This window comes from Leopardus geoffroyi, chromosome B2 (assembly GCF_018350155.1).
Source record: "Leopardus geoffroyi isolate Oge1 chromosome B2, O.geoffroyi_Oge1_pat1.0, whole genome shotgun sequence".
Taxonomy (NCBI): Eukaryota; Metazoa; Chordata; class Mammalia; order Carnivora; family Felidae; genus Leopardus; species Leopardus geoffroyi.
Window position 1 is genome coordinate 97,953,121 of NC_059332.1, and position 13,384 is coordinate 97,966,504.

The window sequence follows — 13,384 nt, forward strand, 5'->3', positions numbered from 1 at the left end:
TTTAGTGAAAATCTAATAACCTGAGAGCCCAGCCAGTGTAAATATATTCTAAGTCTGCATGTTTGTACTTTAAGGACAAAAGTTTGCTTAGATTCAGAGTGTGAACTTTTTTTTTTTTTTTTTTTTTTTTTTAACAGTGTGCTATAAGTATTAAGAAGGAACAACTCAAACTTCTTTGTATTCTATGCTCTATCACGGTGCAAAGCAATGGGTGATCTGGCCTGTGGGTTCCTCCCAAAAAGCTGAACACGCTGATGCTGAACACGACTCCTGGTAACATGCCCAAAAGCCCCTCGGCCCCCCATGTGATCTTTGAAGTCCCAATCCGCCCCCTTACCCCCCAGGGACACTTTCAGTTGAGAGTTGTCCTATGTCAGCGTCCACATTGCCAGGCTATAAACCAAACGCAAACTCAGGGCTCTCAGGACAGGCCCACAATGAGAAAAGGGGAGCAGCAAGCGCAGGAACACCACCAGGAAGCAGTCAGAGCCCCCCTTCCCAGAGTTCCCCTCCAAAGAGAAGCCGAGGTAGCAAAAGCGCATTTGTACGTGCCAGAGCTGTATGCCCAAGTGACGGGCGCGTTCGGGGGACATTCTGAGCAAGAGAGCGAGGTCACAAACTACGCAAGGTGATAAATCCACCTCGCGGCCAGGGTGTAGTGTGCCAGGGAGTATGTGAGCATGTGAAATCGGCTCCGGAACCTGTGGCCGCGGAGCCCCGCCGGCTTTGTTCCCGAAATGTGATTGAAAGAGCCGAAACCGGGCTTAAAGAAGGCAGCGTTTGGTGGCGGGAACTCGTCGTCTCCGCAGGGGCTTGGGCAGCGCGCGAAAGTCGCCATCAGGCTCACCGGCCCCAGCCAGCCGCTGCGCTGGAATCCTGCAGCGGAGACAGTCTGCCTGGCCCATGAGCGGAGCCCAGAGAGGTCGTGGCCCGGGTCTGCAGCGTCCCCCAGCCAGCGCAGGCTGCCCCACGCGCCCGCCACTCCGCTGCGCGGCTAGCACAACATTCCATTTAAAAATAACACCCACGTGCGCTGGTAAACAAGCGCGCGCGGCTACTGCTGCCGCGCGCCCCGGGTGAGCCAGTTCGGCGCGCGCCCGCCCTCCTCCCGCACGTGTCTGCCGGCTCCGCCCGCGCCGCTCCGGCGTGTCTCACTCTCCACCCCCTCGGACTGCCGCGCACCGCCCAGAAGCCCCAAGCCCGGCAGCTCCAGGGCCCTAGTGTCCCTCCACTTTGGCAGGCGCGCCCCGCAGGGTGCTCTCCAAGTTTCCTCTCCCTACACCACCACCTCGCAGCAGGACCCATCGCCCCAGGTCTGCTCCCCTTCTTCCCTCCTCTGTCCTCTCAAGTCCCCCGCCTCTGAACTCTCCCTCAGCGCGCGAAAGGTTGGCTTCAGGTTCGCCCTCTCTTTCTCTCCTCTCCTCTCTGTCCCCTCCTTTCTTCCTTAGAATTTTACTCGATTGTTTATTATTTGCTGGGGGGCGGGGGCGGGGGGCGGAGAGGGGTGTCTGGGGCCTGGAGACTGGTGCCCGCGGCCAGTCAGCGCGCGGCGTGGTTTGACGAGTAGGCGGTGCAGCGAATGGGGACGCGGCGCAGAGCTCCCGGGTCACGCGCGTGTGGATACAATGACATCATCTGTTTGTACGCGTCGAACTAGCTTGGTGCAGGGGCGGGGCCGCGCGTCACTTGAGTGACGGGCCCTGCGCAAAGCCCGGAGTCTGGAATTGGCTGGGTGGGCGGACTCCTGAGTACCCTGGGTTGGACCTTTTTTGTGTATTGGGTAGTTGAGGAGCGAGCTCTGGACTCTGAGGTCTCCAGTGACTGACAAAGATTTAAGAAAAAAGGGGAAAAAAGATATTTATGAACCAAAGTGAATAGAGCTTTGGTGTGCGTATCGCATGTAGTGCATTGTTAGTGTACAAATGAACAATTTAGGCACTGATAATAGGATAAGGACTTGTGAAGATGTTTTCCCAAACCTAAAGAAGTAGCTTTAAATAAAAAACCCCAAAACTTAAAAATGCACAATTAGCTGTTCTGGAGTCATTTACAAATTAGAAGCAATTTAGTTCCCATTCATAATTGTTCAAAATCTGCCCTTGCGTTTAGGAATGGGGGAAATTTTGCATTTCTCCCGAGTTAGTTACACTTCTCCCCTCATTTGCCAAGAAATCCACGACAAGTCGAGCGTCCTAGGTAAGAAACTCAGCTGCAAACCTTTTGGTGCCTGATCAAATCTGAGGGCGTCAGTTTATCGAAGTCTTGTATGGCACCAACATCTTCTCTTGTCAGTATTTCCACGCCGAGGTAACCTCTGCGATCTGCGGTCAGCATCTTATCTCGGGTGTTACCTGGTGTCCGATTCTAACCGGGAACCGGACACCAGGGCGGGCCCAGAGCCTGGCGGGCGGACGCGCCCGCCGGGGACCCTCAGTACTAGGCGCCCTGCCCGGAGTCTGAGAGGCCGCGCGACTGCGCTCATGGAGCGTTCGGGGCTCTGCTCTCCCCCTCCTTCTTCTCCTAGGCTGGCGCCGCGCTTTGTTGTCGTTGAGACTCTCGGGAGGCGGAGCCCAGCGAGGAGGGCTGCGGGAGCCCGCCTAGTCCCGGCCCGCGGCGCGCGCCCCGACACCCACGCCCGCAGTCCCGCGGAGCCGGGTCGCGCAGGCGCGCGCGCGAGCACACATATACACACACGCACACACACGCACGCACACAGCACACTCGGGCCCGCCGCCCAGCCCTCCCCTTGGGCGGGGACCCGCCCGCCGTCAGCTTAGGTTGAGGCACCCTGCGTGTGTCTATAACTTTGTGCTGCTGCCGCGGCCGCCCTGCTCGTGTAAGGGAGGAGGAGGAGGAATGTGGAAGGCGGCGGCGCGCAGGCTGACAGGCGTTTCCTCAGGCGGGCTGCGGCGGCAGCCAGAGCGCCTCTCCTTCGCCGAGGTTGCGCGCCCCCTCCTCGCCGTGCCCCGGGCCCGCGCGGGATTGTGCGTCCTCCCCACTCGTCCCTGAAGGGAAGGAACTGAGGTAGGCGCCGGAGCTTTGCAGCGGGGCGGCCGCCTTCCCGGTGACTCCGGATCTGCTTCCGAGCTGGGCCAGGCGCTTCCCTTTTCCCTCCCCGTGACTCGGTGTGCGCGCCCCCTTTCCCTCCCGCTAGTGTTTTTAAAGGACTTGAGTGAAGGGGGGAAAACTGTCAAGATGGCAGCAGCGGGAGCAAGGAGGTGATGAACGTGCTGGTCCGGGTTTTCTGGCAGCCCGGGAGACTTGGCGCTTCCTGACCTGTTGGAAGATTTATGTTCCGACTTGTCCCCTCCCCGCGTTCTTTACAGGGAAGGGGGTGGAGGGTACAACGTCCGCGAGCAAATAAACCACACAAAAACCCAAAGTGGTCGTTCCTGCTTGGCTCGACCCTTTGCAAACACCCGCCGAGCTGCTTGCCCCCCTGCTTCCCGTCTGGTCCTTTTTCTGGAAGTGTCAAGGGCCGGTCCGCGCTCGGACTCATGTTCGCCTTCCCGGCCCGCGGGGCCAAGAGAGGAGAAGGTGGCTGCCCGTGCCGTTCCCAGGCTCGGGCCCCTCGGCCAGGAGAAGGGGTACAAGGGGGCGCGGAGGCGGCAGGGCCAGGGGCGAGGAGGAGAAGAGCGGAAGACGCCACAGACTTTGGCTGCGGCGCCGCGGGAAGCACTTGAGCGGGCCCGAACGAAACATAAACAAACGCACGCCCGCTCGGGCTCCTACCGCCGCTCGGCTGCGCCAGCTCCGGCCGCTGCCCGCTTTAAAGGCGCGGCCCGCGCCCCTCCCCCGCCCCCGCCCCTCCCCCTTCTTCCCCGCCCAGCCACCTAGCCCAGGAGGGACCTGCAGATCTGGCGGCCGCGGCGGCGGGGGGAGGGGGCTGCCCCGTGCGAGCCCGTCGATTCGCTCCGGTCTCCCCCGAGGCCTGGCCAGGGGGCGGTGTCTGCTGCGCCAGGTTCGCGGGACGCACGTCTCCAGGTCTGCCTGCTTCTAGGAGGCGGGCGCCGTGCGGCCGGGAAGCGGCGGCAGCGGGCGAGGACTCGCCGAGGACCGGGCTCCAGCCCGGGATAACGAACTCTCCTTCTCTCTCCTCTCGTGCTTCCCCAGGCGGCGGCAGTAGCGGCAGCGGCTCCCGGGAGCCCGAGCCTTCGCGGCGCCCCCGTCCCTCCCCCGCCGCACCCCGCCCCGGCGCGAGAGGAGAGCGCGAGAGCCCGAGCCGCGGGCGGGCGGGCGGCGAAGATGGCAGAGGCACCGGCCTCCCCGGCCCCGCTCTCTCCGCTTGAAGTGGAGCTGGACCCGGAGTTCGAGCCCCAGAGCCGGCCGCGCTCCTGTACGTGGCCCCTGCAGAGGCCAGAGCTCCAGGGGAGCCCGGCCAAGCCCTCGGGGGAGACGGCCGCCGATTCCATGATCCCCGAAGAGGAGGACGATGAAGACGACGAGGACGGTAGCGGTAGGGCCAGCTCGGCCATGGCGATCGGCGGCGGCGGGAGCGGCACGCTGGGCTCCGGGCTGCTCCTTGAAGACTCGGCCCGGCTGCTGGCTCCTGGAGGGCAGGACTCCGGGTCCGGGCCAGCCCTCGCGGCGGGCGCGCTGAGCGGGGGGACGCAGACGCCGCTGCAGCCTCAGCAGCCACTGCCACCGCCGCAGCCGGGGGCGGCTGGGGGCTCCGGGCAGCCGAGGAAATGCTCCTCGCGGCGGAACGCCTGGGGAAACCTGTCCTACGCCGACCTGATCACTCGCGCCATCGAGAGCTCCCCGGACAAACGGCTCACTCTGTCCCAGATCTACGAGTGGATGGTGCGCTGCGTGCCCTACTTCAAGGATAAGGGCGATAGCAACAGCTCGGCCGGGTGGAAGGTGCGTACCCACCTCGGGCGGGCGGCCGGACCCGCCGGGCCTCCTGCGCAGTGCGAGACGCGCCTTCGATTCATCCGAGCGCGCCTGCGGGCGCTGGGGAGAGGGGTTGGCAGCGAGAGCCTCCGCTGTGAGGTTTCGGGGGATCTGTGTGACCCCCAGAGGAGGGGAACCTGGGGTCGGCCGCGGAGGGGGGTTGGGGAAGTGAGGCTTCCGGGGAAGCCTCGGGCATGGCCAGGTGAGGAGAGGGGGCAAGGGATGCCGGCGAGGGAAGGACTGGCGGACAGGAGTGCGTTTGACGGATTCCCCGGACTGCGCGGAGGAGGTAGGTCTGCGGCTAACTTCGAAGTAGAAATCACCGTAGTGGGGGTGCGGGGAGGGCGCTGCGGGTGGAGTGAGAGGATGTGGGGGAGCGTTTGGGACTTGGTGCCCGGAGAAACGGTTGGATTTGTGGTTCCCAGTCGGTCACAGGAGCATGGTCGTTGTTACTAGCTGGATGAGCACCCTTACGTCGGAGTTTCTAGCGTGTGGATGTTAATTCCCACAGGCATACCGGTCCCATTAGAAAAAGCAGTGGTTGTAAACCTTTTCCTGGCTGCTTGTCTTTCCTTGCCTGTGTTGACATCTTTATTAGAGAGGTTTTCCCAGTAAACGAGTCTCCAAACTTGAGATGTTCTGGGTCCTGGAATGGGCCAGCCCTTCCACCTTAAGGCGGACTAGCCACACCTGCTGCTTCTATTGAGGCCTGGACTCTGGCGCTATTTGAGGCCAGGTCCAGGTGTGGAGGACTGGGGCCTGGAGCTTCACCTAGCCTTCCCTGGCCTAGGGGAGGGAGATGTAGTGGCAGGACTGGGCCGTAATGGCTTCTACCTATAAGTGAACCAGAGGGAGGCTCTCTACTGTTCCTTTTCAGCCTCTTGGGGCACTGGGCACATGGTAGGGAGAGAGGTGTGGAAAGGCCTATGATGTAATGACTTCCTGCAGTTGGGCATCTAAAAAGATTAACTCCTGTGCCCCTGCTGGGCTGCTGATACCCAGCTGCTTTGCTCTTCCTGGCACCTCATTCTCCTGGCCTCTACCCCAAGATATGAATGTGTCATTACCAGGCAAAAGAGGTACATGTGGAGATACATATCACTTATCAGTTGCTTCTATTTGCAAGTTAGCTTTTTTTTTTTTTTTTTTTTTAATTAAAGAGGTGGTTGCTTCCTTCCTCAGTCCTTCTCTTCACTGTATCTTCCTGGATTCCAGTATGTGTATACAGCAAGAACAGTGTAATCTTGGTGGAGAACTGGAGCCCTGGAGAGGAATTTGTGTAAAAATTGAAGAATGTAGTGTGTTTTAAAGAAAAAAGAACTTAGTGTGTTGAGTTTTAATTTGCTTAAAAAAAAAGCTTGCAAAGTGCCTTTTTTTTTAAAATTTCTTATGGCTAGAAAAGGACTTGTTGAGATTTTTTTTTTTCTTTTTTTTTTAAGTTTATTAATCCTGAGAGAGACAGACAGCGTGAGGTAGGGGCAGAGAGAGAATCCCAAGCAGTCTTCCACGCTGTGAGTGCAGAGGCCAGCTCAGGGCTCGAACTCAGGAAACTGAGATCATGACCTGAGCTGAAATCAAGAGTCAGATGCTTAACTGAGCCACCCAGGCGCCCCTTGCTGAGATACTTTAGAAGCAAAATGTGTGCTTTGAAATTATTCCACATATCTGTCTCATTTCCTTTAATGAATGCTGACATTATGAATCTTACATTTGATTTAATTTTAAAGCTTTGCAAAAGAATGCCAGCTGTGTGATCCGAGGGCCATTTACAGAAAGCATGGGAGTGAGTTCCATTTCAAAGCAGTGTTACTGTGATAGCTTTTAAAACTGAATTTCCAAGTGAATAGCAAGGGTTAATCTCAGTGTATAGTGTCAGGAAGGGGTGGGTTTCAAGATCTAAGAAAATGGATATAGGGGTTTGGAATATTTTTCAAATTTCTCACACTTGCAGTGAGTCCTGTATATTTTGAACTTGGTGCAGAGGATCTGCTAGTTAAAAGTTAGCATAGGAAGGGTTTTCACATTTCCTATGACTTTCAAGTTTACAAAAGTAGTTTAATTCCACAAATAACATTTCTTGCTATTGTGCTTACAGTTAAAGATGGTAACAGTTTTGATTTTTTTTTTTTTAAAGATCTAGGTGAGAAAGTAGTATTACCAAAAGTAGCCATGGATTGTGATTCAGTTAATTATATTTTCACGTAGCTTGCGTGACTTACAATAGAGATTTGGGGCCTAGTCATAAACCTTATGGTTTTATGTCCTTAACCTTTTTTTGGTCTCATGCTATCTCATTTCTCTCTCTCTCTCTCTCTCTCTCTTTTGGTTGGAGTATATTCAATGCACAGTGTTAAATTAGTTTCTATCTTATCTCTAACTTTTGTGAAATATAAATTGAAACTCGAGCCGTAATATGTTTAATACAGGGCATAAAGTAAACTGTCTTTATGTTTAAGGTAAGTAAAATTATTTTTAAGGTTTTATACTAGTTCTGAGTATCACATGACAACTTGTGGGGATATCCTTTAAAGATTTTTTGTAAGATGACTTTCATCAAAAGATGCACCCATGCAGGAACTTCCAAATCTTTGATGATGGAGAAAGCCCTTTGAAACTGGGGCTGGTTTCATATTCTGATTATGACTAATAGCCAGCCTTTTTTTGTGCTTGTGGTTCAGTGGGGGTGGTAGAAGAGGGAAGAGGGAGAGGTCAGGAGCTAATTGTGACCCATTTCCCTGCGTCCAAGTTTCAGGAGTTGATTCCTATCACGATTAGTCATTTTGAGAGCAGGCATGTGCACTTAAACCACACTGCTTTCATTCTTAGTTATGCATTAGGGTTTTTAACTTCTAAAAATGTCTAGAATTCAGGTTAACCTCTCCTAGTCCTGTGTGCACATAGGCACAGTATGCAGGGCTTAGGCCTTGCTTTTTTTGTGGCTTTTTTGGCCTGTTGCATTCTGAGATTCTGTCACCAGAATTCTCACCCTAAGATCAGAGAATGAAAGGATTAGAAAAGAAGGCATTGGAGATCAGAACTGGGACTAGTGATTTGAAGCCCTGGTTGCATATTAGAATCACCTGGGAGCTTAAAAAAAAAGCCAGTACCCAGAGAATCGGTTTTAATTGGGCTGGTCTGGTGCTTAGCATTATTTTTGTTTGTTTGTTTTTGTTTAAGTTTCTCAGGTTATTCTAATACGCAGCCGGGATGAGGCCTGCAGAGATTGTTCAACTCCCTCATAGGTGAAGAACCTGATTCTTCAAGTTAAGGACTTCTCTAAGATCACACAGCTAGTTAGTACACAGGTAATTAATAGTCGCAGTTCTGGAGATTTGTTCTTTATCACACTATTTTCCTCTTTAAATCGAGGATCTATTTTTTAAAAGTCACTTACTAAGTAACAAGTAGTCTTACACAAGTAAAAGATGCTTTCCTGAAAAGCATATTTGCCTCTCAGTCTAAAGATGTCTTGGTTATTATTTTAGCATCAGAAATAGATGAATATTGATGGAGGCTGAGTGAGTTTCTCATATTTGTGTAGCCGTCCAGTGTTGATCAGTATGGGTACTTAGAAATTATGAAGTAATGAAGGTGGCAGAAAAGATAGCATTTTAACAAAAGGAGGAAGTTCCTGGTTAACTTAGGTTTGAAAGATGCATATTGTGCCAGACAGAAAGGTGATGGCTATCTCACAGGCTCCCTTACCTCAGGCAATAAGTAGAAATGAATAATCATGTGTGGTCACGAGGGGAAAAGGTTACATTTCCTTTAATTCGGATTAAGTTTACTTGTACTGCACCACCCATAATGAAACTGGTTTGTTCTCTCTGTTCCTCCTGGGGAAGGGGGCAGACCTCTAGGACTCCAGGGTTTACCTGTTAAGGTCTATTTATTACTTATTCACCTACTCACACCCACACACCTGCATTTCCCACGGGGTTAGGGCATGATTGTATCAAGTAGCCGTGAGTTTCTGTGCTGGTTCTCAAAATTTCACAAATGGAGGATCTTGTGTGTGGGACGATTTCTGCTGCTGCTGTGGAGGTTAATTCTGCAAGAGACTAGTCTTCTTTCATGTGACAATGTGTACTCTTACAGCTTCTTCCCAGAGTGAAAAGACGAGGACCCACCTGCCACGCAGTGCTTGTTGATGTTCTTACTGTTCTGGTTCTTTAGATTAATGCATGCAGTTCCTTCCCAACACACTGTGTTAAGAAAATGTCATTTTAATTGCAACTTTTATATTTAAAAAATATTTTTTTTAATTCCAAAATGACAAAGTTGTGATAATTCCATGTTGGCTTGTAATTCTCCCCTCAGTCACCTTTTGGAGTAACTCACCAAAGGGCCAGTTACAGTCGTGTGTAAGGAATCTGTCTTCTGCTTGGCCCATGTTACCAAAATGCTGTTTTGTAACTTCCTTTGGCAGGACTGTCTTCGTCAGGGATTCTCAACGAATACACTTCCTCTTCCTACAGCCTCAGCACACTAGGGGGACTGGGGGACTGTTTTTCCTCTTTTTCAAAGCTGTGTCATCGACCTCTGAAGTGAAGAAATTGGCCCTTTTAAACTTTGATCTGTGGGCCCTGTAGCAGAGAGAGTCTTTAAAAAAGAAGCTAAGTGTTTGTTTTGATATGTTTATCTCCTTCTTAGAAAATGAAATGAAACTATGCAGACTTATTTTTAGGAGATTTTAGGAGGGTTCTATTTTAAGAGAATGACACCATAGAAGAACATCTTGTAGTTCAACTTTTTAATACGTGTGATTCTTACTTAAAACCTGCAAGATATTTTTATTTAGGAAATTAATGAAGAGTCCTTGTCCCAGTAAAAAGTCATTTATTTGGTCTGGAAAAAGTTTAGCAGATACCATCCATCCAAAGATCTTCATAAATATGCAAAGATAAGACTGTTTAGGTCTGTACATTCTGGCAGGGCACCCTGCTGACCCACTGCTTATCAGATCAGATTCCCAGGCTGGAGAGAATATGGAATTTATTTTGTTTTCATACCTTACTCGTCTTGCCTGGAGGGAACAGACTTGATCCTCTCTTGAGTCATTTTTCTCCTTACCTTTTCCTGTATCACAAATTGAAGAGTCCTGAAGAGCCACTCTGGCCTTTTGCTGCTATAGGAGGAGTTGGGAATGACACATATATAGGTAAGTTAGTGTCCGTGGACGTTATAGCTGGCATACAGTAAGTGACTGAAGATCAGAGAGAGAAAACCTTTTTACCATTTTCATCACATGCCATTTTATTCATGCAACAAACAATCAAAGGCATACTGTTCACAGGGCTTTCTCCTGGGCCTAAGGGATATAGTAGGAGCACAAGTCACATAAGGTTCCAGTTCACAGGATTCATATTCTATCGGAGGAAGACAAAAAATAAACGTGCAAATCTGTGTTCTATGAACTTGTCATTGCTGTTCATTCACTTTGCCTTTTTTCACATCTGTACTTCTGCTTTCATCAGTATTTCAGCTCTCTGCAGAGAAGTTACTGGCAAATTGGAAAGTTGGTGTTGAACTCTGGCTTGGAGCTGGTCTTTAATTCTCTGCCGATCATTTTTTTCCAGCTTGCTTTGGAGACTCAAGGCCACTGTGGCATGGCTCCTACAGTTTGGGTCTGTTTGGGAGAAGCTGGGTTTTTTCCACGTCTGCCCAGATTAGGGCACACCTGTGGTCCTGGCCTGATCTGGGATCTCTAGTTCTGTTGTATGGGGCCTGGTAGAGGACTGGCCTCCCTCTGGAGTGGAGGTGGAGCTTGATACAGCTGACTCATCCACATTGCTTCTCGCCTCAAATTTAGAACTAAAAGAGGTTTTAAAGATCATCTAACTACTTCATTTTACGGGTGAGGAGCAGGACGAGAGCATGTGAGTGACTGTCCAGGATCCTACAGCTAGCAGAGATGGAGCTAAGAGTGTGTCCACGTGAGCCCCGGGAACCACTGTTCTGTAATGTCTGCTGTTAACCATTGTGGTTTCACAGCTGTTCGTGTCATTGCTTCCATTTCTGCAAACTCTTACTTCATTTGCTTGCCTCTGATTCCCCTCCCCCTTCCTTTAGGCTAGTTTGTGCTAAAGTAACTGTGTTGCTCTTTTAGCATTCTCCATCAGTGCTTTTAGCTAACCTAAAAGCCCTCTGTTTTAACCCTACTCCACCCTACTGTGCCCACCCCTGACTCCCACCTACTTGCTTTGTCATTTTTCTCTGACTCCTCTTGATTCCCAAGGACAGTGTAAGAGCCTCCAAAGCACAGAATGTGTCTGCCAGACAATAACATATCTGATCCTTGGAGCTGCTTTTTGGATCATTATGTCCACAGCCCATGAAGATAGCCTTGTTCTGGGACTCTTGACACTGAAAGAGATGATGTGATTCGGGAGTGAGGCGATACCACATGTGGAGTCTTTTGGATGCTTCTAGCTATGAAGTCTGAGACCTCCTAGCATTGATGTTGCTAGGGTATGGTGTAGTTATGAAAGGATACTCTGCTATCTAAGGCATTTCTTGTTAGTGTCTTATTTCCTCGTGTGGAAGTCCCTGAAAACTTCATTAGTGCCAGTTACTACCCATCACAGAAACTGAGGGGAACCTGATCTTGGAATGATTTCATTTAGAGAAAAAAGTTGAAATCAAGTCTGTTTTCTGTGTGTATGCCCCACCGATGCAGCATCAATATGCACCATCTAGAGAGAGTCACCATGGGATTGTTCAGCCTAAAATTCATTTACCCACTTCTTACAGGAGCAAAGCTGTTGTGTAAGTTGTCCATAATGTTCTGCATTTGGAGGCAGAAGTCCCAGATGGACCTGAAGTTTTATATCCATGGATTGGGAAATAGAAGTCGTGTTTGAAGGAGGAAGAGACAGCAAGCACTGTTTGAGATGGATCTTTTAAGGGCTAGTCTGGAGCTCTTCCGAGTTCATGTTTTTGAAATGTGTGGTTAGGCTGTGATTATGATACAAGAGCCCAATTCTGATGGCATCCCTACCCTGACAGACTCAGTGCCTTTAACCATTTTATTCCTGACTGAACATTTCTTTCTCAGTATCACAATTTCCCCAGTTGGAAAAAGAAGCACAGTAGCAACCATCCATAGAATATTGTGATGTATCCTTCCTTCCTGATAAAACACAAGTGTGTGATTGGTGCATGTTTCAAGCTGGGCTTTTCTAGACAGTGTGTCTTTCAGTTTCCACTCAGGCTCAGGCTTTTTTTTTTTTTTTTTTTTTTTTGGTCCTATTATGGGATAACATTATAAAATGAAATGGACTAGGTTCCCTTATGGGCTGTGGTCCTTTCAGTAATTTGCTACTCTAGTAATTGCTTGTGATGAAGAAGCCAGGTTCTCTTCTAGGGGCTCACCATGCCTGGGTGTCAGATGTATCCTCGTCCTGCAGTGGAGAGGCACACACAGAGCAAGGAAAGCTTGTGGCACACTTGTAGGGGGCAAGGCTGATGCAGGAAGTGACTCCTGCTACAAACAAGTGAAATGCATTAGCTTTCCTCTGGAGTAAACTTACAGTAAATCCAACAGAGATGCCTTTGGCAGTTTTAAGTAGGTGTTTGGAATTTCTTATTTTTGTGTGTGTGTGTGTGTGTGTTGGGGGAGAATCCACATCATATTTTTCATTGTGTTTTAGATGTCTAGTGAAATTAATAATTTGGTTCCTGAAGCCATTGAGAATTTACTTTAAATTCAGAGCCAGCAGAGGGAGTACACAGGTCTTAAAGCTCATCTCAAGTGTTTTTTTCCCCATAAAGCTGAAATAATACCTTGATTAAAATAAAAAGGACTGTGATATATAGTGCTTCCATGTAGGTTTATGTCATCAGAAACAGATAATTTGAGGGGCGCCTGGGTGGCTCAGTTGGTTAAGCGGCTGACTTTGGCTCGGGTCATGATCTCGCGGTTTGTGAGTTCCGGCCCGGCGTTGGGCTCTGTGCTGACAGCTCAGAGCCTGGAGCCTGTTTCGGATTCTGTGTCTCCCTCTCTCTGACCCTCTTCTGCTCGTGCTCTGGCTCTCTCTGTCTCAAAAATAAATAAAACATTAAAAAAAAAAAACAAACGGATAATTTGTGGAGGGGCTGTTAAAAACCTAAGGTAACTTTTAAAAAATTTATTTTTATTAAAAATTTTTTTTTCTTTGAAAATTCCATTTATTGGTATTGATGAGCTTTGATTTGCTTTTAGCTCATATGCTAATAACAGCTGCTGACCACTAAGGTAACTTTTTTTTTTGAAAGGAAACCTTGGTCTTCTGAGACCCATGATCCACTTTCCGTCCCCGAATAGTTAAATGAAAGCACTTTTAACTGAAAAATATCCTTCCCCGTCTTTCATCTTTTTTGTTGTTTCACTTCTGATAATATATGTGAGTGTTTATACGTAATACCAAATTTTTCAGAGTATTCAAGTGTCTGGGCTGGTGGAATGTCCTGGTTTTAGTGCTATTTTGATTGGGACTTCTGATATTTT

General features: G+C 49.9%; 1 protein-coding gene across 1 annotated transcript in view; it reads left to right on the plus strand.

The window, feature by feature from the left end:
* The first annotated feature begins 1,200 nt into the window (after positions 1 to 1,200).
* The window catches only part of FOXO3 (forkhead box O3), a 127,184-nt gene continuing 115,000 nt past the window's right edge, over positions 1,201 to 13,384 (plus strand). The window contains exons 1-2 of the mRNA XM_045499209.1: positions 1,201 to 1,313; positions 4,114 to 4,863. Of these exons, the coding sequence (XP_045355165.1) occupies positions 4,246 to 4,863 (618 nt within the window). The 5' untranslated portion in view covers positions 1,201 to 1,313; positions 4,114 to 4,245. The remainder of the gene's footprint in view (positions 1,314 to 4,113; positions 4,864 to 13,384) is intronic.